General features: G+C 41.0%; 2 protein-coding genes across 8 annotated transcripts in view; both read left to right on the top strand.

Annotated features, from left to right (window-relative positions):
* Positions 1-5,373, top strand: part of RGS17 (regulator of G protein signaling 17) — a 138,747-nt gene extending 133,374 nt beyond the window's left edge. For all 4 annotated transcript variants that reach the window (XM_056125967.1, XM_056125964.1, XM_056125965.1 and 1 more), the window contains exon 5: positions 1,819-5,373. In XM_056125967.1, the coding sequence (XP_055981942.1) occupies positions 1,819-2,007 (189 nt within the window). In that variant the 3' untranslated portion in view covers positions 2,008-5,373. The remainder of the gene's footprint in view (positions 1-1,818) is intronic.
* A 4,441-nt stretch (positions 5,374-9,814) lies between these two features.
* MTRF1L (mitochondrial translation release factor 1 like) lies at positions 9,815-25,381 on the top strand. 4 transcript variants are annotated; one of them, XM_056126113.1, is made up of 7 exons: positions 9,815-10,080; positions 15,313-15,392; positions 18,229-18,412; positions 18,959-19,122; positions 20,645-20,762; positions 22,648-22,784; positions 24,135-25,381. In XM_056126113.1, the coding sequence occupies exons 1-7, from the start codon at positions 9,846-9,848 to the stop codon at positions 24,333-24,335; spliced, it is 1,119 nt and encodes a 372-aa protein (XP_055982088.1). In that variant the 5' UTR covers positions 9,815-9,845; the 3' UTR covers positions 24,336-25,381. The 4 variants fall into 4 exon arrangements, with proteins under 4 accessions (XP_055982088.1, XP_055982089.1, XP_055982091.1 ...); XM_056126114.1 differs by lacking the exon at positions 24,135-25,381 and having other exon boundaries at positions 22,552-22,779; XM_056126115.1 differs by lacking the exon at positions 9,815-10,080 and having other exon boundaries at positions 18,257-18,412; positions 24,135-24,497.
* Positions 25,382-25,891: the final 510 nt, after the last annotated feature.

Below are 25,891 nucleotides of genomic sequence, written 5' to 3' on the forward strand. Positions count from 1 at the left end.
ATATAGCAAGGCGAGTGCCTTAGCTGCTGTACTGTCTCTTCTACCCCTCATAGAGCCTTTTTTTTTTGCAATTTTTATAATTTTATTTTCATAAAGTAGTTCACAATAGTTCGTTACAGTTAATATTCAAACACCCACTCAAGCAGCAAGCATCTCCCCACCACATTAAGAGGCAAGTGTGTAAAGGTTGTTGATTTCATTCTGGGGCCCTTTAAGCCCATATATAAGAGAATATAAGCAAGTATGTTAAAGCCAAACACATGTGTGCTACTTTAGGTACATCAGTGGGCTAACGTATAAGAGGTCTAGCGCAAATGTGGCCGCACACTCCAGGAAAAATTGCGTCGCTCTCTTCAGGGAGCTTTGTTTTATAGTCTCTGGATCTTGGCCGTTGATGAGATTACATGGTGCGGGGGGGGGGGGGGGGCAGTTTGTGGGTGTGACTTCCAAGCTGCTGGAAAACTGGGGATCCGGGTTGAGGAGGCCCAGTCCCCATTCGGGCAGGCTTAGAGATCTCAGCCCCGGGTCATGTATACCTGGGTTCCTCTGTCGGTTCCTTCCTGACTGAGGCTTATCTGAGCGTGTAGTTTGTTGGCATTGAGCATGGCTGTGGCTGGGTTCTGGAGGTTTTCAACTATCTGGGCTCTGCTTGGGGCGGGGGATTCAACCCACCACCCTCTGAGGGCGCCCCAGTGAAGACAGCCTGGTGTGGTGACATAAGATTTTGCCTCATTGAGCTTTTAAAATCTTATTTCCTCAAGAGTCACTCCAAGTTACAGAACAGGAGGAGCTAAATTTTTGTTCTGGCTAGGTACTTCTCCAGTACTTCAACAATAAATAGAAAAATGTCAAAAATTTCTGATAGAATACATGGAAAAGATAAAGTCAGGTAGGTCAGGATATCTCAGGACTAAATTTAAGGTTTAGAGAACCCATTGCTTCATGTTTTTTTCAACTTTAGAAGAAATTTGCTTTTCTGTTTTGAAAATATGATGTCAAGATTTCAGGTAGTGGGGGCCAGAGAGATAATATGACAAATAGGGTGTTGCCTTGCATGGATTTGACCCAGGTTCAATATCTGGCATCTCACATAGTCCCAAAAGCACTGCAAGGAGTAATTCCTGAGCACAGAGCATGGAGTAACCCTGAGCATCACCATAGGTGTCCCAAAAACAAAGGGAAGGAAGGAAGGGAGGGAAGGAGGGAGGGAGGAAGAGAGAGAGAAAGAGGAAAGGAGGGGGAGGGAGGGAGGAAATAAGGAGGAAGGAAGGAAGGAAGGAAGGAAGGAAGGAAGGAAGGAAGGAAGGAAGGAAGGAAGGTTGATTTCATGTAGTAGATATGACTCTGACATTTGTTTGAAATATTAAAACTGTAGTTACTTAATGGAGTTTCTTTTTTAAAAAAATACCATATTATTTATCTTCCAGTACGCAGGTGTTACACCCACCAACTGCCCCCAGCGCCGTGTAATCCCATCAACGGCCAAGACCCAGAGACTATAAAACTCAGCTCCCGGACATCTTATTATCTGATTTTTACTCTGGAGAACCTGGCAGGCTACCGAAAGTATCCTGCCCTCCTGCCCGCACGGCAGAGTCTGGCAAACTCCCCGTGGCATATTCAATACGCCAAAACCCAGTAACAATGATGGGTCTCATTCTCCTGACCCTGAAAAAGCCTCGAATGTGGCACTTTCTAAAATCTCAGGGCTAGGACAAAGAGAAGTTACTGGTGCCTGCTGGAGGAAATCGATGAACAGTCTGACAGTGATACAGTGTTACCATATTATTTAACATATGTGCTCTTGTTTCGTTTTAGGTCAGTCTCGATTCCCGGGTTAGAGAGGTGATCAACCGAAATCTGCTGGACCCGAATCCACACATGTATGAAGATGCCCAACTTCAGATCTATACCTTAATGCACAGAGATTCTTTCCCAAGGTTCTTGAACTCTCAAATTTACAAGTCATTTGTTGAAAGTACTGCCAGCTCTACTTCTGAATCTTAATTTTCGTTAAGAGAAGTCATTTCAAAGGACTGGGATGGGAAATCAAAGTTTAGCTGAGTAGCATCAAAAACTTGAGTTCCTGGAGAACTACGGTTTAGCATTCCTCCTCAGGCTACTGTGAAAATCCAACCCCATGGTCATTGTCTCCATTTCTATCAAGGCTATCCATGGTTAAATTTGGAGAAAATACCACATGACAGTGAATTGCCAAATGAAGTTTGTTTTACTCAACATTCATTCTACTTGCAAGCAAACTGTATTTGTAGTTCTATGAACAGTCTCCTAGTATTACTTCAAGAGACTGCATGTGCAAAGTTCAACTGCTTCTTTTGCCACGTAGTTGTTGTAATATTTACTCCAATGGTATATCTTATATCTGTATTTAAGGACTTTCGTGCGATATGGTCTTATAGAAATAATTGCCAAAAATGGCTGTTGTTTGCATTTTTAAAAAATATAACCTAAAAAGCCAACTTTTAATTTATAATCATGGTATTCAACATGCTCTCTACTGCGTTCGTTACACTAATTTTGAAGCCAATATTTATGTACATGGGAAAAAAAAGAGCTATTTATCTGTTTGTTTCCACTGTTTGTTGGAAAATCCAATGGGGAATTCCTCTGGTTGTTCACTGCCAAAACTGTGGCATTTTCGTTACAGAAGAGTTTGCTACGTTAAAACAAAATAAGAAGAAAAAAAGCACAAAACCATTTGAAGATAAACTATCTCAATGACAAATCAAAGAATGATATTGTTTTTAATTGTAACAGAAGCAAATGAATCTATGTATATATCAGATGTCTTATACTGCAATTAATTTATTAAAGACTGGCTCTCCAGTTTTGAAATGGTTGTGTAAAGTATCTACTTCAGCAAGGACAAAAACAACTTAGTTTGGGAATATAAACAAAGGACTTAATATAGGAATGCCTACATGTAGCATTATAAAAATATTTTGATGACTGGCATCTGTGCCATGGCATATTTTTCTTGAAGGTGAAATCCAGTGAAAAGTTAAGTGTTGAACAAAATAAGATTTATAAGGCTTAAGAAGATAATTCGCTACTTTGAATATTGACTGTTTTCACATAGTATCTAATGAATGACTTATTTTTAAAACCTCAAAAACCAAAATCTTAATTCTCATCCATAATTTAAAGGCAGTACAGTGCTCAAATCTTCCAACTGCCATTTTACTTTTCCTAAGTACCACTCAAACTTTAAGACACAATATTTGTCTGGCATTGGCAGGTTCCTTTTGATTCAATGAAACAAAACCCTAGAGTGTGCACACACAATTGTCGGTGTCATATTTCTATCAAGGTGTTACATTTGAATATTAATATCCCTTTGAGGCTATTTTTTTAATCTTAAATATTGAATAATCTAAAATGAAAAAACTAAAAATATTTATATCCACTGAGAATACTGGCCTTATATTAAGGATGATATTAAAATTATTTGTTTTGTCATTTTTAACTACCTCTCATTTTTTTAATTTATTAAACATTTTTAACAAAAACAAGTTTGGGATTTTCTTTTGAAATTTTGTTTTCCTTAAAAGGTTGGCATCGTATGGTTTTTATTTTCCATAAACTCAAAACATTTCAAGAATTGTTTTTTAAGTGAATTTGATTTTCTAACTTGTATAGAATTCAGGAGATACGACTTTAAGGGCTATTATCTATTCCCTATGCAAATATTTTAACTGTTTTAGTGTTTGACAAAATGGGATTTTAAAAAAGTCTGCAGAGTAGAAAACAAAATGTTCTGTTTACACTGGCGTTGCTGACTATCATACTCAGCACTTTTAAATACATTATTTATGAAAATGTAGTGAAAATACAAGATAGAAAATATTTATAATAATAATTACTTTTCATAAATGCCTGTTTTTGTCTGAAAGTGTTAGTATGTTAAGTTATGCTTTACCCACGTCAATTAGATATTTACTATTTGAATCATAATTTTTAGTAATATGTTGAAAACAAGATAGCTATGAAGATGTTTACAAAGGTCATATTTTTTTCCTAGAGTGAAAAAAAAAACCTAGAAGAATCATCACTTCTATTGTGAAGTTCCATTCCTGAATATTTACTTTATAATCGAATTTATTATGCTTCTATGATATATACACATATATGTTGTGATATCATACTTGTTGCTGTGTTGGAGGCACAATAAGTTGGTGCACAATGACTAGAAATAAGTAATCTACCAGGATTCAGAGCATGCATCAGTCTTTTAAAAATGTTGACTTTATATTCTTGTTGTTACTATATACAATGGTGACCTGCTAGCTTGTAAGTTATCTTTATAAGATACTGTGAACTAATAGATAAATTGTCTGTTTGACAATATCTTTATACTTTACCAAATGTAAAAAAGGCCTGTGTAAAGGAGTTCTAATCTCTAATGGGCATTTATAGAATACGGATTTTGAAGTTAGTATATCCTTCTGAAACTTGATTAGGTTATATTGAGAACGATGATAGAGCAGATTTACACATCAGAAGTTGGGAACGAGTTATGTGAGCACTTGAGTGTGAGATTCTTACTTTGAGGCAAGGCAAGGGTTTCAAGTTTCTAAGAGTATGTCTGCATATTTGCAACTCTGTGTTTTAAAGTTATGGTATAATTCTTTGTTTAAAATTGTAGAGCTACATTGACAAAACAAAACAAAAAAAGCTCTCCACTGGTGTCTAAGCTATCATTCCAAGAGCACAATACTTGTTTTGATAGAATTTGATTTTTCCTAGTGAGTGAATTCCTCCCTAGGGAAAAAAATTAGCACTTTAGAAGGAACACTTTGTGTTTTAGAATGCCAAGCAAACTTTGTATACTGTTAGAATCAAATAATGCACACAGAAAGAGATTAATGCTCTTTCTGTTGTGCCTAACCTCAAATGTGTCTATACTGGAAAAAAATTAAGTGTGTAGATTATGTATAAACTAATAAGCATCTATAAATAATTTGGAGAGCCAGCCTTTCTTTAGAGATGAGTGTTGTACATAGAGCATATGAATAATGGCTTGATGATACTTATTCACTCTGAATAATAAATTGTAATTATGGTACCCAAAGGGAATATAGATACCCTGAGTGTGAAAGTGTAGCTCTAAGCACAGGTGCCCTGGCATAAGATTAATAATGGCAAAACACGATTTTGATATTAATGTTATGAAGTACAAAAATCAAGACAATAATGTGGCCTTTTAAAAATAAATCTTAAAATATGTATATAGGATGACCAGTTCTGTTTTTTGGTCATGGTGCATAGGATATTTATTAGAATCCTTTAATGCTGCTTGGATTCTTACAGAAAGAAGTGTGTATCATATGCTTACCTGATAGTTTAGCTTTGAAAAAAGGACTATATAGGAAATAATGTTTATTAGGGTCAAATGTAAAGTTTAACCCCACTAAACTTTTTAAATACATGATTCTTAATTATTGAATGGTTTGTTTTTCTGTATACCTTTAATTTACATGAAAAAATTAAGCCATTGTAACTATGACAAATTAAATTTGAAAAAAAAACACTGTTTCAGATCCTTTAAGGAAGAAATATAGAGTGAGGAAATTTAAAATATGAGAAACTATGAAAGTAAGAACTCTTTGAAAGCTAAAATTTCTTAGCTCTAAAATGCCCACAATTCGATCCCTCTCAATACTTTGGAAAACTGTTTTTGAAAAGATATAACGATGTATCTGCAAAATATGTATTGCTTGTGCATTGACAGTGTATGAATCTAAGTTTCAAAGTATATTTTAAAATGTTTCTTACGTTTTTAAAATCAGTTATGACTGCAAATATTTATCCATGAAACTGACACCAAAAACTTGTTTCCAATCTTGCCTGAACACTCTTGAGTATCTTTCTAATACACAATACTGCACAGATTGATAAGTATTGTTTCCAATTACCAGGATTTGTTTATAAATTTGATTTCAGGTTACGTATTTCCTGACTTTGGACAATTAATTTATCCTATGTGAGCTGATTTCCTCATCTTTCAATAAGAAATATTATAATTAATTTACAAGATAAATCATCGAACATGGAAAAACTAAAGTGCTACATCTCATACTCTTTAAATTCTCCAGCTCAATCGTTTCCTTTTTTTTTTTTAAAGAATTGAAACGCTATCTAATGCACTTTCCCTCCCCCCATTTTTGTTTTTTGGGGTCACACCTGGAAGTGCTCAGTACTTACCTACTGTCTCTGTGCTCAGGGATCACTCCTGGCGGGTTTGGGGGACCGTAAGGGGTGCCAGGGATCGAAGCTGGGTTGGCAAACACTTTACTAACCAAATGTACTATTCCTCCATCCTGACCCCCACCCCATTTTTTAAACCATATTTTAAAATCCTATTTAATCGTTCATCAAAAACACAACCAATGCGATTTTAAGAAGGACTGTATCTTTTGTTGAATGATGTGATTCAATGTGATTATTTTCAGCTCACTAACATATTTGGTCTACAGTGAAGAGTTTTTCTTTCAATAATACGCAAATATATAAATGACAGTATGCGTGCACTACTGTAGATTAAAATCAAAGCCTAAACAATCAAGCTTAAATATAAAATTTGAAAATATATTATCATAGGAAATTAAATTCTCAATAACTAGCTTATTGATTTACAAAATAACCATGTAGGAGCGGCAGGCTAGAGGTACTACTAAGTTATAAAAAGATTGGTTATTAGATAATATTGATGTTGGTACAAATAGCTTTCTTTTTAAATATTGGAATAGTATAATTTTAATCAGTTGCCATGAAAATGAAGAAAAGTCGATTATACATCCACAGAGTTTTTTGTTTTACATTTTAGACTAGTTTTTAAATTACAGGAAAATGTGGCAGAGATTTTTCAAGGGACAAAATGCAGAGGTTGCAAATACTGCAATTCTTAAGACATGTATCACAGAGAATGCAGTGATGCTGATGTCCACGCTTCATTTAAACTCCCTTAACTTGATTTAATATCCCTTGCCAGTTCCAACAGTACTTTCAAAATTTCATGTTAGCATTCAGTCTTCTCCTCTCCTTAGGGTCCTCTTAGCTGCAACAACTTTCTAAAATTTTTGTTTTTGATGGTTCCGATGGTTTTAAGGAAGGCTGATCCAGTAGACATACAATTTCTCTGATGTTTTTCCTATCATGAATTGCTGTCAGTCTTGGAAAGGAACTCCGGAGAGGTCAAGTTTCACCTGCAGCTCTGGACGGTGCCCCATCATGATTTCTCACTGTTGATGTTGAGCTCAATCACACGACTAAGTTACCATTTGTTAGTTTTCTCCATTGTAACTAAGACATTTTGACCAGCTACAGGGCAGGTAAAGTTACTGAACAAAACAATTCTGAGCAGATTCCTCAGTACTCCTATTAGGTTGCATTGATGGTTACTAGCAACTGACTATAAAGAAATGCAGTAAACTAAAAAGTGAAATGGGAAAATAATGGTCAAAAATGGTGTTCCCTAAATTAAATGACATGAAAGTGAATTTCTTTCCCTGGGGGAACTTATAAAATTATCTTTGTCCTGTATATCCTTTGGGCAGTAAGGGAACTTACATAGATAATTACTCTGTTGCGTGCTTTTCTTCATTGCCTTCTGCTTAACAATGAACACAGAACATTGAAGTAACGTAAAAGACTTGATTTATCTTCCCTGCTTTGTTCTTTGATATATATGTTTCTTATGTGTGGTTTTTACATGTTTGCTAATTTTCGAAAGAACATCAATGTGTTTCTGTAAATTTTATCTTACTGAACAAGTATACTTTTCAAATTACGTTGGTCATTTTACCTAATCTATATCCACATTTTGGAATCCACCAATATTTAGTAGTGGACCCTGAAGACGTTTTGAAAGCATGAATACAATTTAAGAGTCACTATGCTTACTTTGTGATGCAAGTGTAATTGTAGGTTCTTATAAATTGGATAATCCAGATTATTATTCCTCTAAATTGTTTTGGGTTTTTATTTCCCCTTCCTGAAATCTAGTTTACATTTTACATATGTACAATAAGATTTCCTAAAAGTGCTAGAATTTTTGACATGTAATAAAATTTGAGCATGATGGTATTGTAACTAAATTAGAAGTCTCAAGTATATTTGAGTTTTCGAAGTAAATCAAATTACAACTGTTTCTTCTTACTATATTGTGGAAACCTCTGAATATTATTGTAAAATAATATTGTAAAATTCACATGCATTGCAGTGACTTGAAAATGTTTTGAATTAATAAAGAATTCACCAATATATCCTTAGACAAGTTACTGTTTCCTCATTGGTGTAGCTTCACAGGAGTAAGAGGTCATTACAATGCTTCTGCATCAGAGGGAAAATAATTTTTGGCTAGATTCTTCACATCTTTTGTCTAACGTCACTGTTGTTTTGCACCTTGATTATGACTTGTTTTAAGACCTATGAAGAATTCAAACAGAGAGGCTTATAATGTCGAATGCAAATTACTGGCGCTAATTCTAAGGTTTCAAAAAAACCCTTGAGGGCAGGGATGAGAATAGGACCTTGGGTCAAAGGACTGTGGCACAAGCATCACTCCAAGTGCCATCCAGTAATATCATGGTACCCCAAGTACCCAGGTAAGCCTGGAAACCCACAGGAGTAATCCCACCTACCCTTCAATTAAAAATTGAGTTTAGACGTTGGAAATAATTGTTTCAAGTAGAGATTTTAAAAAACATCCTGTCAATCCTGCCCTATATTGGGACCTAGGCAGAACAATTTTATGAAGTGTATACAAACGCCGAAATGGAACAAAAAGCAGATGTCATTGGTGAGAACTTGTAAGCAGCAAAGCCTAATCTTGCTTTTCCTATTTGGAAAGCATCTCCTCCCACGAACCTTGCGTTGAATGCAAATTACTTTTTTTGTATGAAGTAATGAATAGGGGTTTGCTTTCTAAGAGTTTTATACTTAGATGAAAACTTTTGATTGATTAAGGATGACGTAAGTTTTCAAGGTCCCCATATTTTGTTTGCCAGGAATCGCCTCACATAGATGCAAGCAAGTGCCCTAGTGCCAAGATAAATCTACACACACACACACACGAAACAATTTTTAAGTGTAGCTGACAGTTCATGAGAATTGCAATTGGCCAGGCAGAAGACTCAGGAGGACTTTTTAAATTTTTCATTTTTTTCGAAAATCACTTCGTGGTTGCCTTCAAGTACATTTCTCACGTTCTTTTTTGATACAAGCCTTATGCGCTGTCAGAAAGAGAATTATGAGCCGGGGGGGGGGGGGGGGGTTGGGGGAGGAAGAGGTGTTAAATGCACAGACACACAATGATGGACCAGCCCTTGCAATTGCTCTTGGAGAACGTCCAGGTAGGTCGTGGAGAGGACTTCGGTTTCAGCGGGCTCCGCCCTCATCCGAGGCAAGGCATCGGATGCTCTTCATCGCAGTGCATGAACTCGTCGCCCCTGTTGCTTCCCAAACCAATCCTCGAAGTTCAATAAAGCAACCCACGGAGTAGGCTGTTCCGATCCCGCGTGGAAAAAGGTGCCTAGGAAGACCCCCTGGACTCGCCAGCCTCTCACCTGCCGCCCCGCCCACCCACTTCCGCCTCGGTGACAAACGTGGCGTCTCAATGCCTGGCCGGAAGTTACCGCCTAGAGGCGGGATCCGGGAGGCCCTTTAAAAAAAAAGAATCCAGCGCGTGCGCGGGGGCGGGGCTCCGTCCGCTGTCCCAGTTTCCCAGCTCTGCGCGATGTCGCGAGAACGCGAGGTCGCGAGAACACGCTGTCCCCGGAACTTCCGGCTCGGGGCGGCTTCCGGGCAGAGCGGCGGCCGTGAGGATGCGCGCCCGGCTTCTGCTGAGCGCCGCCCGCTGTCTTTGGGCCCGGCGACCCCCCGGCCCGGCCCGCCGGCACCGGAGCAGCGGCAGCCCGCAGCTGGAGGAGCTGTTCGCGCGCGGCGGGCCCCTGCGGGCTTTCCTGGAGCGCCAGGCCGGGGAGGCCGAGCTGGGAGCCGCGGCCCAGATGCTGCGGGACAAGGAGCAGGAGCTGCGGGAGACCGAGCCCTTGCTGCAGGGTAAGGGCCAGAGCCGGGCCCGGGGCAGCCGGGGGTCCAGGGCGAGGCGTACGTAAGCTTTGCCTGAGCTCTGGCAGCTCACTCGCGCTCCAATCCGTGCCCCTCCCCCCCCAAAAAAAGGGGCAGCGTGATTGGCACAAAGACACCCTCGGCGGCAGTGACGCGGTGTGCAGGCGCAGAATCGGAGACCTAGCTGGAAGCGTTTTTGTTTTGTTTTGTATTGTTTTGTTTTTCAGCTCGTTGGCCCAAGAGGTTCGGGCGCCTTGGAATTGGGGACCTGCATTTCCCCCCCACACACACCTTCCATCCCGCCCCGCCCCCCCGGGGCCAGCCAAGCTGCAGTTGATGCATGGGGCACCCTTTGGATCCCAAGGCCCTGGAGAGGTCACAGCTGCTGAGAAGGGAAAAGCGTTGTTCTTTTTTTATTTACTATTATTATTTTTGCTTTTGGGGTCACACCCGGCGATGATCAGGGTTTACTCCTGGCCCATGCGCTCCGGAATTACTTCCTGGCGGTGCTCGGGGGACCAGATGGGATGCTGGGAATCGAACCCGGGTCGGCCTGCCCGCTGTGAAGCGGTGTCTTAAGAGAACAAGGCATACTCTGGGGGGCGGGGAGGCCTTGACAGACAAGGAGATGTGGGTGGATACCGTTGGCCTCGTGCCACGGAAGCACCTGCATCATCCCGTGCAGAATTATGTGGGTTCCAGGGCTTGCCAAGGGAGGGAGTTTGGATTGCACTGACATCACACCCCGTGCGGGAGGCATATTTTCTAAGAAGAGATTGAGGGGAAAGGGGCGATAAAAAGAATCAAATCTAAAATTCTTTTTTGTCCTGCAGGCAGAAAAGAAGCTTTATAGACGGGGGAGGAATGACTGGGATTAGTTTTCTGGGAAAACTTTGTTTGCGGGCGTTTGAGAAGGCAGTTCTCAGTGAGAGGACTGTAGAAAGCGGTAGGCGAGGGGTGACGGGTCTTTTGTGATTTAAGAGGAAAGGAGGGCCAGAGAGATAGTACAGTGGGGAGTTGTACTCTTATCCCAGGGGCCTTTGATTCCCAGCACCACATATGCCCCCCACCCACCCTAGCACTGCCGGGAGGGACCCCTGTGCATCCTTAAGTGTGGCCCAAAAATCTAAAGAAAAAAAAAAATAATACAGGTGCTTTTTTATGACCTGGCAGTCTAGTGGGGAATAGAGATTTTGGGCAAGCAAAAATACAAGTAGGTGGATTATTCGGTTTTAATTTCTTCCCTGAAGAGTAGAGTGTATTATAAAACCAAGCCTGGCATTTAAATGACCTTGAGGGCTATCAGGAGAAGGGCATTGAAGCCAGAGAAGTGACCCAGCAGATAAAAAGTAAACAGTGGGGAGAGAAAATAAGGACCAAAGGCAGAGAAGGTGTGGGATTTTAATGTGTACCAGAAACTTGAAATCAGAAAGACAGTTAAAAACTTGAGAGGGAGTACATGAATTTGTTTCTGTAGACCATGAGAAGTTAGTCCATTCTTTAAAACAAAATGGTCAACTTCTTAAAAAGAGATAATAATGTGGCATCCACGTTGGGGTAGGGTTAAAGGTAATGGGAGTATTTTCCAAAGACCTGGCTGAAAGGCTGGTGAGGAGGGAAACAGTTGATGAAGCAGTGTTGACAAGGGTGTGACACGGGTCATCCCAATAACTGTAGTTAGAATCTGGCGGCTGTCACTGAAAGGGTGGAAAAACATGTTTCTAAAAACAGTCAAGCTGCAGTCTTCAAGGCATGAGTGGTAGAGTGCATTGTAGCACCGTAGCACTGTCCTCCCGTTGTTCATCGATTTGCTTGAGCGGGCCCAGTAATGTCTCCAGTGTGAGACTTGTTTTTACTGTGTCTGACATATCGAATACATCACGGGTAGCTTGCCAGGCTTTGCGAGATACTCTTGGTAGCCTGCTGGGCTCTCTGAGAGGGGCAGAGGAATCGAACCAGGATTGGCCCGGGTTGGCTGCGTGCAAGGCAAGCGCCCTACCCACTGTGCTATTGCTCCAGCCCAAGTGGTAGAGTGAAGAATATAAATGTTCCATCAGATTTCGGGCCAGAGTGACAGTACAGCGGGTAATGTGCTTGTTTTGCATATGGTAGACCCAAGTTCCATCCCTGGCACCATATATGATTCCCCCAAGCACTTCCAGGTATGGCCCCCAAAACAGAAATCCACCACCACCAAAATTTTTCGTCAAATTTAGAGGGAAAAAGACGAGTGCTACATTTAATAGCGATATTGAACTAGTAGTACCTATAAGGAAGATATTTAGATAAATTGTGTAGAGGAGAGGGTTGGAGAGTGACTGGCCTAGAGGTAAAATGGAAGCTGAATAATCATCAGAATTCTGAATGCAATTGGTAGATTAAGTCCTGGAGGTAGAGGAGACTACTCAGGAAGACAGTAGAAATAAATATCACACCGACAAAGTTAGAAATATTTGCGGAACAGGCAGAGGAGAAAGCTATACAAGATCAAAAAAGAATACGCCTGAACAAGATAAATGAAGCTTTAGAAAATAATTCTTTTGGGCGTAGTGGGATGGGGGTTTACACTGGACTGTTTCTCCACCCCTGCAGAAACCAATTAAAAGAAATTACTTCCAAGTAAGGATTACTGATACCTGACTTGGAAAGGGCTCACATTGAAATCTTCAGATTTGGTAATTCAGTTGTGGGTGTTTTAAGTAATAAGAGTTCATAGTACAGAATGCAGTATAACTTGGGAAAACAGTGAGAATCAGCAAGAGATAGAATAAAGGTGACATTTTATCTCCAGACATTTGGGTGGAGAACAAAGGGTGGCAGCAAGGGATTGTTCACTTTAAAAAGCAAAGGACTGTTTTGTGATGAGGAAAATGAACATTGTGGGCAAACAGGCATGTGGTAGCGGCTCCACATACATGTCGGTCAATGGTACCAATGAGAGATTTATTTATTTATTTATTTGTTTGTTTTTCCTGTTTTTTTTTTTTTTTTAATTTTTATTAGTGAAACACCATGAGGTACAGTTGTAGACTTTCAAATTTTTGTGCTTGGGTTTCAGTTAACAGTGATCAAGTACTCATCCCTCCACCAGTGCCCATTTAAAACCTAGCACTTTAGACTGAAGTAAATCCTCAGTCTAAACCAGCGTTTCCGAACGTGAGTGAATGCCCCCTTTTGTCGGGGTAGTTGTCTCAGGTGCGGTTGGGGGGTATTTTTCTGTTCATCCTAAAGTAGGTCCGTCAGTGGGTTGCTGAATAATTTCCTGAAAAGAGGACAGGGGGCTGGAGCGATAGCACAGCTGTAGGGCATTTGCCTTGCACGCAGCCAACATGGCCACCCGAGTTCGATTCCTCCGTCCCTCTTGAAGAGCCCGGCAAGCTACCAGGAGTATGTCGCCCGCACAGCAGAGCCTGGCAAGCTACCCGTGGTGTATTCAATATGCCAAACACAGTAACAACAAAGTCTCCGATGGAGACGTTACTGGGCCCGCTCAAGGACAGTTCAAGTAAAGACATTTGAAAAGCAGCAGTGCTCACCACTAAACCAACAGGATTCGAGAACCTCTGCCCCAGATCCTCCCTGACACTGATGCTCGACTTTTCTCTGACCCTGGCTCCCTCAGACTTGATTTCCTACCTGTGAGCCCTCCCACCTCTAGTCTCATGGCATGACCCCATCCATTTACATGATTTTTCACCCTTGGGGGTGGCTAGAAACAGTGCTCTGGAGCCGCACAGTTCAGTTTCATGTTCTGTCGGTTACTGGTAACGTCGTTGGTCAGAATTAAGAAAGCTGTGCCCTGAGTATAAAACATACCTGGTTAAAAGACAATGTTTTAAAATGTATTTTCTAATGTTGAGTCTCTCTTGAAATGATACTGTTTGGCCTAATACTAGGATAGAGAAAATGTACTTAAAGCAAGCTACTTCTAGTTTCCAGTTGAGTCTTCTTGGCCGTGGATTTCAGAATCGAAAGGCGTTTGGAGATCATACATTTCAAACTGTTCGTTTTACTTTCTAGGTGTGTTGACCTGAGAACCTCAGTAGTTCTTTGAACTAGAGCTCAAGATCTTAGGGGGGCTTTTTTCCTAATTTAATACATTGTGTGTTTCACAAGATTTCTTCTATATCAAATTCTTGGCAAAATTTCTTCTATATCAAATTCTTTCCACAATTTCCTGTACCTACTTGTGACAGTCTTGCATTTGCTCTCATTAAGTGAATCCTTCCCATCCCCCAAACAAACAGAAGACCTTGAAGATGATGCTGCTATTTTAATACTTAATCACAATGTCTTGGGTTTTGGTTGGATCTTAAATGAACAAGTATTCAAACGGATAAAGTCTAAGAGTCTGATGGTTCAAAAGCGTGATTTATTGTAGCTAAAAGTTGCTCCTCCGTTAGAAAGGCTGTGCTGTTCATAAGAGAGCACTGAGGACGGCCTAAAGAACAAAATGAGAAATCAAGAGACCAGAATTTCCATAAACGTATAAGCATTAGGCAGCTTAAACATTTGATTGGATGCTTTTATTAATGAGATACTATCATGAAAAATTTTTTCTTCCTCATACAGTATTTATGTGGAACCTTCTGTTCTTCTTCTGTTCTTTGTAGCTAGACTCATGCTTTCATGTATTACCCTTTGTATACCTGCAGACCAGCACCAGGCCTACACTGACCCACTGGTTCTTACCGCAGACTAGCCTGGGGAGGTTGGAGAATATGGGTTCAAGCTAGAAAATTATATGGACATTCGTTAACATGAGTATTTCATGGAGGTAGAATTTTAGAAAAGTTGAATGATCTCAAACTCTCAAACTTTACTTTTTTTTATAATTTTCTTTTTTTTTTGAGCAGTAATTGAGTTTATTCTTGTGTCTGTGCTCAGGGATCACTCCTGGCAGGGACTGAACCAGGGTCAGCTGGATGCAAGACTTGTGCCTTCACCGCTGTACTATATCCCCAGCCCTGATAATTATTCTTTACTAGAGATTCCTTCCCCAAAATTTTGCTCTTTCATCAGAAGGAAGATTTTTAGGATGCAGCTTTATGAAAAGTATTATATGAAATTATATCTAAAATGTTAATTGATTGTGATTATTAAAGGGATGAGAAAAAACTTATTTTTCTATTCAGTTGTAGCAGCAGTAAAGAATAGGACCTTGTATTCTGTTGCCATTTTTTAAATAGGAAAACTTTACCTGCTGCCTTTTTCCCCCCTTAGATGAAAATGAAGATATAAGGAAACTTGCAGAGAGTGAAATTACTTCTTGTCAGAAAGAAATAACTCAGTTGAAGCAGCAGGTATGGTATTTGTTGCACCATTGCTTTTAATGCGCTGTATTAGAGGTTTGTGAAAACGAAAAACTAACCAGCTTGTTATCATTTGGAATTCTGACCAGGTTTTAATTGTTTTATTTTCAATTTATTTATTTATTTCACTTTTGGGGTCACACCCAGCAACGCTCAGGGATTACTCTTGGATCTGCACTTAGGAATTACTCCTGGCGGTGCTTGGGGGACTAAATGGGATGCCGGGGATCAAACCTGGGTCAGCTGCATATAAGGCAAATGCCCTACCTGTTGTATTATCGCTCTGGCCCCCATGAACAGGTCTTTCTTTTTTTTCCCTTTTTGGGTCACACCGGCGATGCACAGGAGTTACTCCTAGCTCTGCATTCAGGAATTACTTCTGGCAGTGCTTGGGGGACCATATGGGATGCTGGGAATCGAACCTGGGTCATCCATGTGTAAGGCAAACACCCTACCTGCTGTGCTGTTGCTCCAGCCCCAACCATGAACAGGTTTTTAAATCAGGCAAAAGCCTAGTTCCTTGCGGTGCTGTTCGCATCATCCCGGAGAGCTTGTCCAACTCAGGGCTGTCACTGGGGTGGAAGAGCCCGGAAAGCGTGTGGCTTCATTCTCCAGCCCTGCATGCAGCATCCCAGCCACCCTGGCACTTTAGAGTTTGTACCAGAAAGCAGTGAAGTGCTGCTGTGGCATCTCCCCTCTTTCTTATTTTGTGTTTGTCACTGCTGTGGTGTGTGTGTGTGTTGGGGGGTGGGGGTGGGGCGGGAAGTGGGGGGAGGGGTGCACACACTTTTTCACACTGCACCAGGGTAAGTAAATCCAGGGCAGGATTCCTTGGTAACTGAGCCCTCCCTGGCCTTCCTTCACTCAGATTTTAAGAGTGTTGTAGGTGGGGGGTCCACGAGGTGATGATGGGGAGATGATGGGCTCCATCCTGTCTTAAGCTCTCCAGGAGAAGGAAGGAATGGTCTTTACCTCCTTCTCTCTGGCACTCTTGTGCCAAACCCTCAGGACTTTCATAATGGAATTGTGTCCATTTGGTTTCTGTCCTAGGAGAGTCTCAGGGGAACATATTGGAGTTTAGCCGGAGAATAATCAATATGTGAACTTAGAACCACTCGGCTAGTTCTGTAAAGCAGAGCTTAAGGATTTACAGCAGTCATCTCTGCAGTCTGAATGAAAATACTCTAAGGCAGGGAAGTAACATGGAAATAGGGTGCTTAATTGAGAGATTCTCTTCTCCAGCCAAATGTGGAATTTACTGAAATGACATGTTTCTGCCGCTAATTACAATTGAAGGAAAGTTCCACTCGAGTGAAAAATACAGTTCTTTCTCTTCTAGTATTTTTTTCTTGTGTGTATATGTATAATAGATATTTTTATTGACGATCTCTACTCATTGCCTGGTAATCATGTAAATCCTGACATTTGTTCAAGATAGAAGGAGAAGGTGCTCTCTGTACAGACGAAGACTCTGTAACGAGCATTGCCTCAGGCCCACATAGAGTGGGACTTCAAAATCTAAATTTACATTTTCTAGTCATGATACTGGGCAACTAGATTACACAACTTATTGAAACTTCGTATTTGCATTTTAAGGTGGGACTGTTATTGGTACCTACCTGAGACGGTTTTAAGAATGAGAGCATGTAAAGTGCTTAGCAGAGTGCCCATTTTTATTTAAGTTAGCTTAAAAAGACCTTTTTCTGTGCCTCCTTCATGAGTGTATGCTAACGTGTAAAATACTGAAAATACTGTTAGAGTATACCCAAGCACAGGAGTTTAAGTTTTTGTGCCTCTTCTTCAAGGTTCTATTTTATATGTATAAAAAAAAAAACCAGCAAAAAACAAAAGTAATCTCTGCCTTTACCCTGATTAACTAAACTGTAAATTTCCAAAGAGTTAAATTTGTATTCTGTATGTAATTATCCTACTCATAGCCCTTAATTATAAACTTAATGGGGAACATAAACACATGGGGGATAAAAGCCTGTAAGTGTTTATTCTGGGGGAAGGGTGGAGGGTGGCACACCTAGTGGTGCTCAGGGCTTACTCCTGGCTCTGTGCTTAGGAGTCATTCCTTGAGAGGCTTAGGCAACCTTTTGAGGAGCCAGGGATCAAACCCTGGTCCGCCTGCAAGTCACGTAGCCTACCTGCTATACTGTTTCCTACCCCAAATCCTGTAATTATTAGCAGAATCTTATGGCCTGTTTTACGGTACTATTGAATTGGGGGGCAGGGGAGTTAAACAACATAGTTCCAGTTTATACAGATGGTTGAACAGTATTGGCAATATTGTTTGCATAGCACAAGTTTAAATGAACTGTTTAAAATCCTGATCTAGGCAGATAGAGTGTTAACTAGAATTCATCTGCCTCACAGGGACTGGGAGGGGTCGGGGGTGGGGTTTTATTGGGGTTCTTCATGGTAAAAAATAAGTGTTGGTAAAGGGAAATGTGTTTGATATTTGCATGACTGAGACCTAAACCTGAAAGCTTTGTAACCTTTCCCACAGTGATTCAATAAAAAAAAAAAAAAAAAGAAGAAGGAAAAGGAAAAAAAAAATCCTGATCTAGGGACCAGAACTATAGCGCCCTGGGTAGGGCATTTGACTTGCTTGCATCCAACCTGGGCTTGATCCCTGGCACCCTGTATGGTCTCTTGAGCACCTCAAAGAGAAAATTCTTGAGTGCAGAGCCAGGAGTAAGCTCTCTGAACATGACCCCCAAACAAGCAAAAATTTTAAAAATGAAACCCTACGTCTAATCATTGAGCTTTTTAAACTTTAGATAATTTATTATAGGAGTGGGCGATATTTTTGTATTTACAGATTATCTTACTTTTGGTTCCCTCTGAAGAAACAGATGAAAATGATTTGATCCTGGAGGTCACAGCAGGAGTCGGAGGCCAGGAGGCGATGCTGTTCACAGCGGAGATGTTTGATATGTATCAGCAATATGCTGCATTTAAAAGGTGGCACTTTGAAACCCTGGAGTATTTTCCCAGTGAAATAGGTCAGTAAACCATTTAATTTGTAAGGTTCAGATTCAGTCATTTATATAAATTTACACGTGTCCTTGCAAAAGGGTTGGATTACACACTAGTTTGTTTTTTTAATTGTGACTTTATGGTTTATAATATTGGTAATGATTTTTTCATGCACATAATTGTAACACCATACCCACCACCAGTGTTCCCACGCCCTCCACCCCGATGATCCAAACACCCCTCCCTTTCAAACTCCCCACACACACACACAGCACCATCATCAACAGCAACTCAATTGTGTGGACACAAATTTTGAACAGGGCTGTGAAAGCCCTGCAGTTGTCTTTTAAAAATTGTCTTTTAGCCTTGTTGGAGCCGTTCATTAACACCATCAGTGTTCCTTGTCTGACAGTCGCCAACAAATGCGATGCTATTAAAATGCTTTGTATCACACAGCTCTCAATTTTGTGATCGATGTCCTTATTATTTTTGTAGCTTTGTAAAGTAAATTTGGAGATGGTAGGAAGGATGGCCAGTCAGGAATAATAAAATATATTCTTACTATCTTCAAGGAGGTGTCAGGCATGCGTCTGCCAGCATCGGGGGCTCAGAGGCCTATAAGCTCATGAAATTTGAAGGAGGGGTCCACAGAGTGCAGAGAGTGCCAAAGACGGAGAAGCAGGGCCGCATCCACACCAGCACCATGACGGTCGCCATACTGCCCCAGCCTACGGAGGTGGGTCCCGACAGCACCTCGCAAAGCGCTCCCATGAACCGAGTGGCACCTTTGCTTATATTCTGAATCGTCTTTGAGGATCTACCATCTCGGTCTAAAAAGTATGACTTTGTAATATATGATCATGAAGGACATACCTGATCTGGTCTTGCATTGTCTATTCTCCACCACGCTTTTCTGTAGGAGAAACTATGAAGCAATCAGACATGATGGGTTAAGACATTGTGTTTAGGGGCCAGAGCTATAGTACAGCGGGTAGGGCCTTTGCCTGGCATGTGGCAGACCTGGGTTCTATCCCCAGCATCCCATACGGTCCCTCAAGCATCGCCAGGAATAATTCCTGAGGGCAGAGCCAGGAGAAACCCCTAAGCATCGCTGGTTGTCACCCAAAAATCAAAAATGTATTTAAAAATATATTTTTTTAAAAAAAGGCATTGTCTTTAATACTGGTTTTGTTTCCTGTGATTGGTTAGAAGAGTCCTGCTCTCACAAGGGCAGCCTCTTGTCAGAAGTTTTGCTTCATGAGCTAGTCATGTTAAAACAGAAATTGTATAATTGAAATCCAAGCACAAAAATTTGTAAGTCTACAACTATACCTCATGGTGTTTCACTAATAAAAATTTTAAAAAAAAGAAAATAATAGAATAAAATAAAACGGAAATACTGTGTTTCCATGTTCATTGCAGAGTACGCTGTATTCTCCAGAATCCTGTCTATATACTGGTAAGATAGAAAATGAGGCAGGAAATAAAAAGAGGTGAACGGGAGGTGCAGGGCAGGGGTCAGGGACCTCGGCACATGGGTGGTAAGTGTATCTATATATCCGGACCACAGTGCCAACAACACTGAAAACATGAGATTAAAGACAACAGCAACCAAACTGAAAAACGTGTCAGGGAGGCAGGCCGGAGGCCACGACGGCCTGGGGTCATTGGCGGGACACTGACCCTGATGGCGGGACTGGTGCCGGAACATTATATACCTGAAACTCAACTATTAATACCTTTGTAAGTCTCAGTGCCTTCATGAAAAATTGGTTAAAAAAAATTTGCATCCTTTGGAGGTTGACGTGTAGTAGAGCATGTCTCCTGTATGTGGTTCCTGAGTTTGAGCTCTAGAACCACTAAAATAGAATATGTTCTTCTTTCTATGTCTTTGGGGAGAGGATGGAGGGTTTAAGCCACACGGGGCTCCTTTAGGGATCATTCCTAGAGGTGCCGGTAGGCCAGATGTGCCTGGAACCCACCTCGGTCAGCTGCACGCAAGGCAAATGCTTGACCCCTGGACTCCAGTGTCCCTTCCTAATCTTACAGAAATCCTGATCAGAGGACTGGAGAGAGGAGGGCTCTTGTGTGCTGCTGACCCCAAGTTCAATGCCCTGCACCCCATAGATCCCCGGAGTCCCTCCAGGAGTGATCCCTGAGCACAGACAGATGTTGTCCAAAAAAACAGAAAAAAAAAAATCCTGATCGTGAAATGACTAGTTCGTGTAATTTTTATTCACTTTTTTTCATATGAACAGATTAACCTGGTGATCAATCCCAAAGACCTGAGAATTGATACCAAGCGAGCCAGCGGCGCTGGGGGCCAGCATGTGAACACCACGGACAGTGCTGTCCGCATCGTCCACCTTCCCACAGGTGGGCACTTCCTCCTTGGAACTTGGGGAGCTCAGCCGGCTCCAAACAGCCGGTGGAGTTCACAACTCCCAGGGAAATTGAATAGTCCATTTATTTAGAACCCTTAGCTGAACTCTGCAGGATCATCAAACACAGGGAGAAGGGAGGGCTCTGCATCCCCAAAGGCCGTATTAGTGATTGGAGAGCGAAGGTGTGTTTCTTCAGATGATTTTCTGGACCTGCACTTAGTAATCCCCACTAGTGGCGAGCCAGCCCTTCATGAGATAACTGACAGGCTGTCAGAAAGTGCTGTCAGTGTTTCTCAGCCTTTCTCCAACCGTGGCCTCCTCCCAACCTGGTTTTCTTCCTGCGTACCCCTCTGTCCCTCCCCCTCTGCCCCTTAGTCTTGATCACCCCCACCCATCTCCCCTCACCCCCTGTGTATGCTTTTTTAACCTATGACCCTCTTGGAATATTCTGGGGTCTCATTCAAGGGCCCACGTAGGCCCAGGTGGAAAAATGATGCTATTCTATCACTGGTTATCAGCCTTTTGGAAAAATAATATACTTGAGAAAGTGAAAGCTTTGCTATACTTCTCAAAAACACATGTAGAGGCCCAACCTCCCAAACAAAATTTTTTTTTCCTCTTGAATACATGTCTTTCTCTCCCTTCATATTTCTCTTAAGCAGATTTCTTGAAATAAAACTCTTACTAGACTCAAAAAAAATACTTAGATGTAAAATTGATGTTACTTTCAGGGGCTTCTTTCCATTGGGTCCATTCACAGATCTCTAAGGTTTCTGATTCTAGACGTCGAGCTGTATCTGAATGTTTGTTAAGCCTTTATTGCATGTGTTTTACAAGTAGCACTGCAGTTTTTAGAACTTTTTTTTTTCCTTTTTCGGTCACACCCAGCAATACTCGGGGGTTAATCCTGGCTCTGCACTCAGGAATTCCTCCTGGCGGTGCTTAAGGGATCATATGGGATGCCGGGAATCAAACTGGATCCAGCCATGTGCAAGGCAAACCCCCTACCCGCTGTACTTTTGCTCGGGCCCCCAGCACTGCAGTTTTTATCCTGTGGCTCAAAAACCTCAGTTATTCAGGAAGGAACACTTAAACAAGACCCATCTCAGGCAATGATTGAAAGTGCTGAATTAATGTTTTGAATTTTGTTTTGAATGAGGCTCTCCTTTCAAACTTTAAGATCATACTTTATTTAATAGTATGTACTGGAAATATTGTAATTCTCTCTGGTAATGAGATTTATTTTTAAATGTTTCTGTGAGTACCTACTACTCTAAAAATTATAGTGGCTAACTTAAGGCATGTCCAAAGAACTCACATTCCATAAGTTCTTACTATTTAAATAAATAATAATTATTTAATGTACATATTTCCAATACAGAAATTCCCAATACTACAGTTCAAACTTAAATTGTTCATAATACTGAAAACAGTGGGTAGGGTGTTTGCTTTGCACACGGCTGACCCGGGTTCAATTCTTCTGTCCCTCTCGAGAGCCTTGCTAGCTATCGAGAGTATCCTGCCCTCATGGCAGAGACTGACAAGCTCCCCGTGGCATATTTGATAAGTGAAAAACCGTAGCAAGAAGTCTCACACTGGAGACGTTACTGGTGCCTGCTCAAGCAAATCGATGAACAACGGGAGGACAGTGCCACAGTGCTACATATTTCCAGTATGGAAATTCTCAATTCAGTTCAAACTGAAATTGTTGATAATACTGAAAAACTTCAGTGCATTGTCTTCCTTTTTATAGTAGAACCCTGTTTTTTCACTTCCTAAAGGAAGAAGAAAAGGATGAAAGGACAAGAATTTTTCCTTGACAAAAAAGGAAGAAGATATTTCTATTAAAACTCTTTAATTCTCATAATGCTATTCAGGTATTGTTTCTGAATGCCAACAAGAGAGATCTCAACTGAAAAATAGAGAGCTGGCCATGAAAAAGTTACGTGCAAAACTATACAACATGCAGCTAGAAGAAGAAACCAGTAAAAGATACAATGCGAGGAAGATCCAGGTAAAGCTGATTTTTCTAAACTGCTTCTAGGGGCTCGGAGGCAGCTCAGTGATAGAATCCTTGTTTTCTTAGTGGGGCTCCAAATTTAAGAACTCTGAATTTATCTCATGATATTCAGCTATAACCAATCAGAATGCCTATAACAGAGCCCCCATTATAAAATACCTAAATAGGTTGCTTTTCAACTTGGTTCCAAAATTCCAAAAGGATTTGAAGGCAAAGCGACGTGTCTGCCCTGCAGCCCAGTATTCTAAAAGTATTTTAGATAATCTAGATATTAAAATTGTTCTCATGTGTTTATTCAAGGAAAACAACAAATCTTCATGTTTGGAGGGAGTCCGGGGGGCAACCCAGTAGTGCCTGGGGAGTACGTGCCAAGAAACAAGTCAGGCTGACTGCATGAAAGCAGATGTTACAGTGTCACCGGCCCCGCTGTACACTTGGCTGTGAAACTGTCCTTGATCTCGTTCTGCCCCATTTCCTATTTCTATAAAATAATCCCCTTCCTTTCGCTTCAGTCCTGGGGACTGAACTCGGGCCCTCGTGCCTGTGGAGCCTGCACTGTTCTGCTGAGCCATGCCCTGGTCCCTGAGGAAAGTTTCTAAAGATACTCCTGGGCCAGGACTGTGACCCCAGTGGCAGAGCATATGTGACACAGTCTCTACAGAGACAGACACGTCCCTTTCGTTTCAGACCTTTTGGAATTTGGGAAGGAAATTGAAAAGCAATCTTGTTCGGTATTTGATTTTATAATGGGAACTCTTTTATAGGAATTCTATTTTTTAATCTGTTTAGCTGTCAAACACCAGCTCTATTCTAGGCTGAATATATGTAATGCATATATACATCAACATCATCCTTGTGTTGTAGTACTTGTGTCTATTTTATAGACACTGAAGTTTAGAGTCAAAATAAATTTAATGGAACCATGGAGTACGGAAGTGGCAGAGGATACAAATTCTAGCCCAAGGCCTCTTATTCTGTTGCCACTGATTACACCTTTGTTCTTGAAAAATGCAGTACACAGCTGCCAAAAACAACTTGGGTTCATTATGTGGTTGATGTTAAATTAGTATTTAGTTCTTGCATTTATGTGTTCAGGAGTCTTTCACTGTTTCCAGATTTTTCATGGATTCCCACCTCAACCTCTGGCCACATTCGGTTTAAAAAGTTAGGTACTAATCTTTAAACATCATATTTTTTTTCTTGATTATAATCATTTGAAGATTCCAAAGTAGTTTTTAATAATGTTTGAAGTTATAAACCAGCAGCTTAATCTCTAGAAATCACAGCTGTGGACTTAGTTGCCCTGAATTCGTCTGTTTTTTTTCTCCAACTCTCCAACTATAGATCGGCACTAAAGGAAGGTCAGAAAAAATAAGAACATACAATTTTCCACAGAACCGAATCACAGATCACAGAATAAACAAGTCTCTTCATGATCTTGAAACTTTCATGCAAGGAGAACACCTGCTGGATGAACTTGTACAGTCACTGAAGGAATATGCTGATTATGAGTCTTTAGTGGACATTATTTCCAAAAAGTTGTGAGTTGATATGATATATCAAAGACATTTATAGCTCATAAAAATTCTTTTATGGCAAAGTGTGCTTTTGAACATGAATGAACAAAGAAATAATGTGCATATTTCAATATGTAATTTATGTATATCCGTGTATTAAAAGAAATATATTCATGATTGTCAAATTTCTTACTCTTCACAAATAATCAAAGGAAAATAGTCCTTTGTTTTATGTATAACGTTTGATGATCAAATATTTTTCATATTTGATTTTTACATGTGTAACTTAGAAAAAGGCTTCAAATGTAAAAGCATTAAGGGAGTGTAAAAACTGTGAGCCGTTGCCCATTCAGGAGACACAAATCATGCCATTAACAAGAGCAGGGATTTTAATGTAAATAATTTTTAACTAAAAATAAAATTGGGTATCAGGGAAAATTTTTAAAAGGTGGGAACACTGGGTTGGAGGAGAAGGCCAAGGAAAGTGAGACCTTCCCTCCAGGGTGGAGAGTCTGGTTATTGGAGAGGGCGTGGCTGCAGCCCTCTCAGGTCAGAGGTCAGGAGAGTCTTTGGGGCTACCCCAGCCAGCATTGGTCCAGTGTCAGTGAATTAGGTTCTTACTAAGGCCCAAACCTCAGGAACAGTTGGTGTATCAGAAAGCCTACCGCCAGTGTCTCGCCCAAAGGAAGCTAGTCAGTATGTGTCTGCATTAGGCCGGAACAGAGAATGGTCATCAGGAAGTACGTGTAAGGGGAGGCATTTCTGATGAGGATCTGGCTCCTGTCAGCAGTGTCCGCTAGCTGGAAGCACAGAGCTGATCAGTCTGGAAATAGTTGATGACGCAGTTCTCTTGGAAGCAGATCTTTGTTGCTGAGATCTTTGTTACCTTCAATTGGCCATGCTCAAGCACCTGGAATACGTAGTAATTTCACTAATATGTTTTTGTATATATTTATTTAAAAGGTACAAACACCATTAAATTTCACCCCGATATATCTCATTTCTGAGTTTTAAGAAATCATTTTCCCACTGAAGCACACTCTTTATGCACACCTACAAAATTTGGAGTAATTCCCTCATCTATTCAGATACCCGGACTTGGTGCCAGGCTATTTTCACTCAGGGTGCCCCAGAGTGGGGCGGGTAAGAGCCCTCCTCCCCGCCCCAAGGGACCCACCCCAGCAGCCAACCTCCACTACCCAACTGCCGACACGCTCCAGGCCTCTATCTGGACACATTATAAGACACTTCCCACCCATTTTCTGCAATTTCTACACCATATCTGATGGGGTTCAGACAGTAGGCAACAAATCATAGAGAGAAATACATAAATATATGCCTCTCGGATTGCCCAGCAAGCTACCAAGAGTATCCCGCCTGCATGGGCAGAGCTTGGCAAGATCCCTGTGGCGTATTCCATATGCCAAAACCAGTAACTACAACAGGTCTCATACCCCTGACCCTGAAAGAGCCGCCAATCTTTGGGAAAAGATGAGTAAGAAGAGGCTGCTAAAATCTCAAGGCTGGGAGGAATAGAGACGTTTTCTGGCGCCCGCTTTAGTAAATCAATGAACAATGGGATGA

The sequence above is a fragment of the Sorex fumeus genome, unplaced genomic scaffold (genome assembly GCF_029834395.1).
Source record: "Sorex fumeus unplaced genomic scaffold, SorFum_2.1 ptg000061l, whole genome shotgun sequence".
In the NCBI taxonomy this organism is placed as follows: Eukaryota; Metazoa; Chordata; class Mammalia; order Eulipotyphla; family Soricidae; genus Sorex; species Sorex fumeus.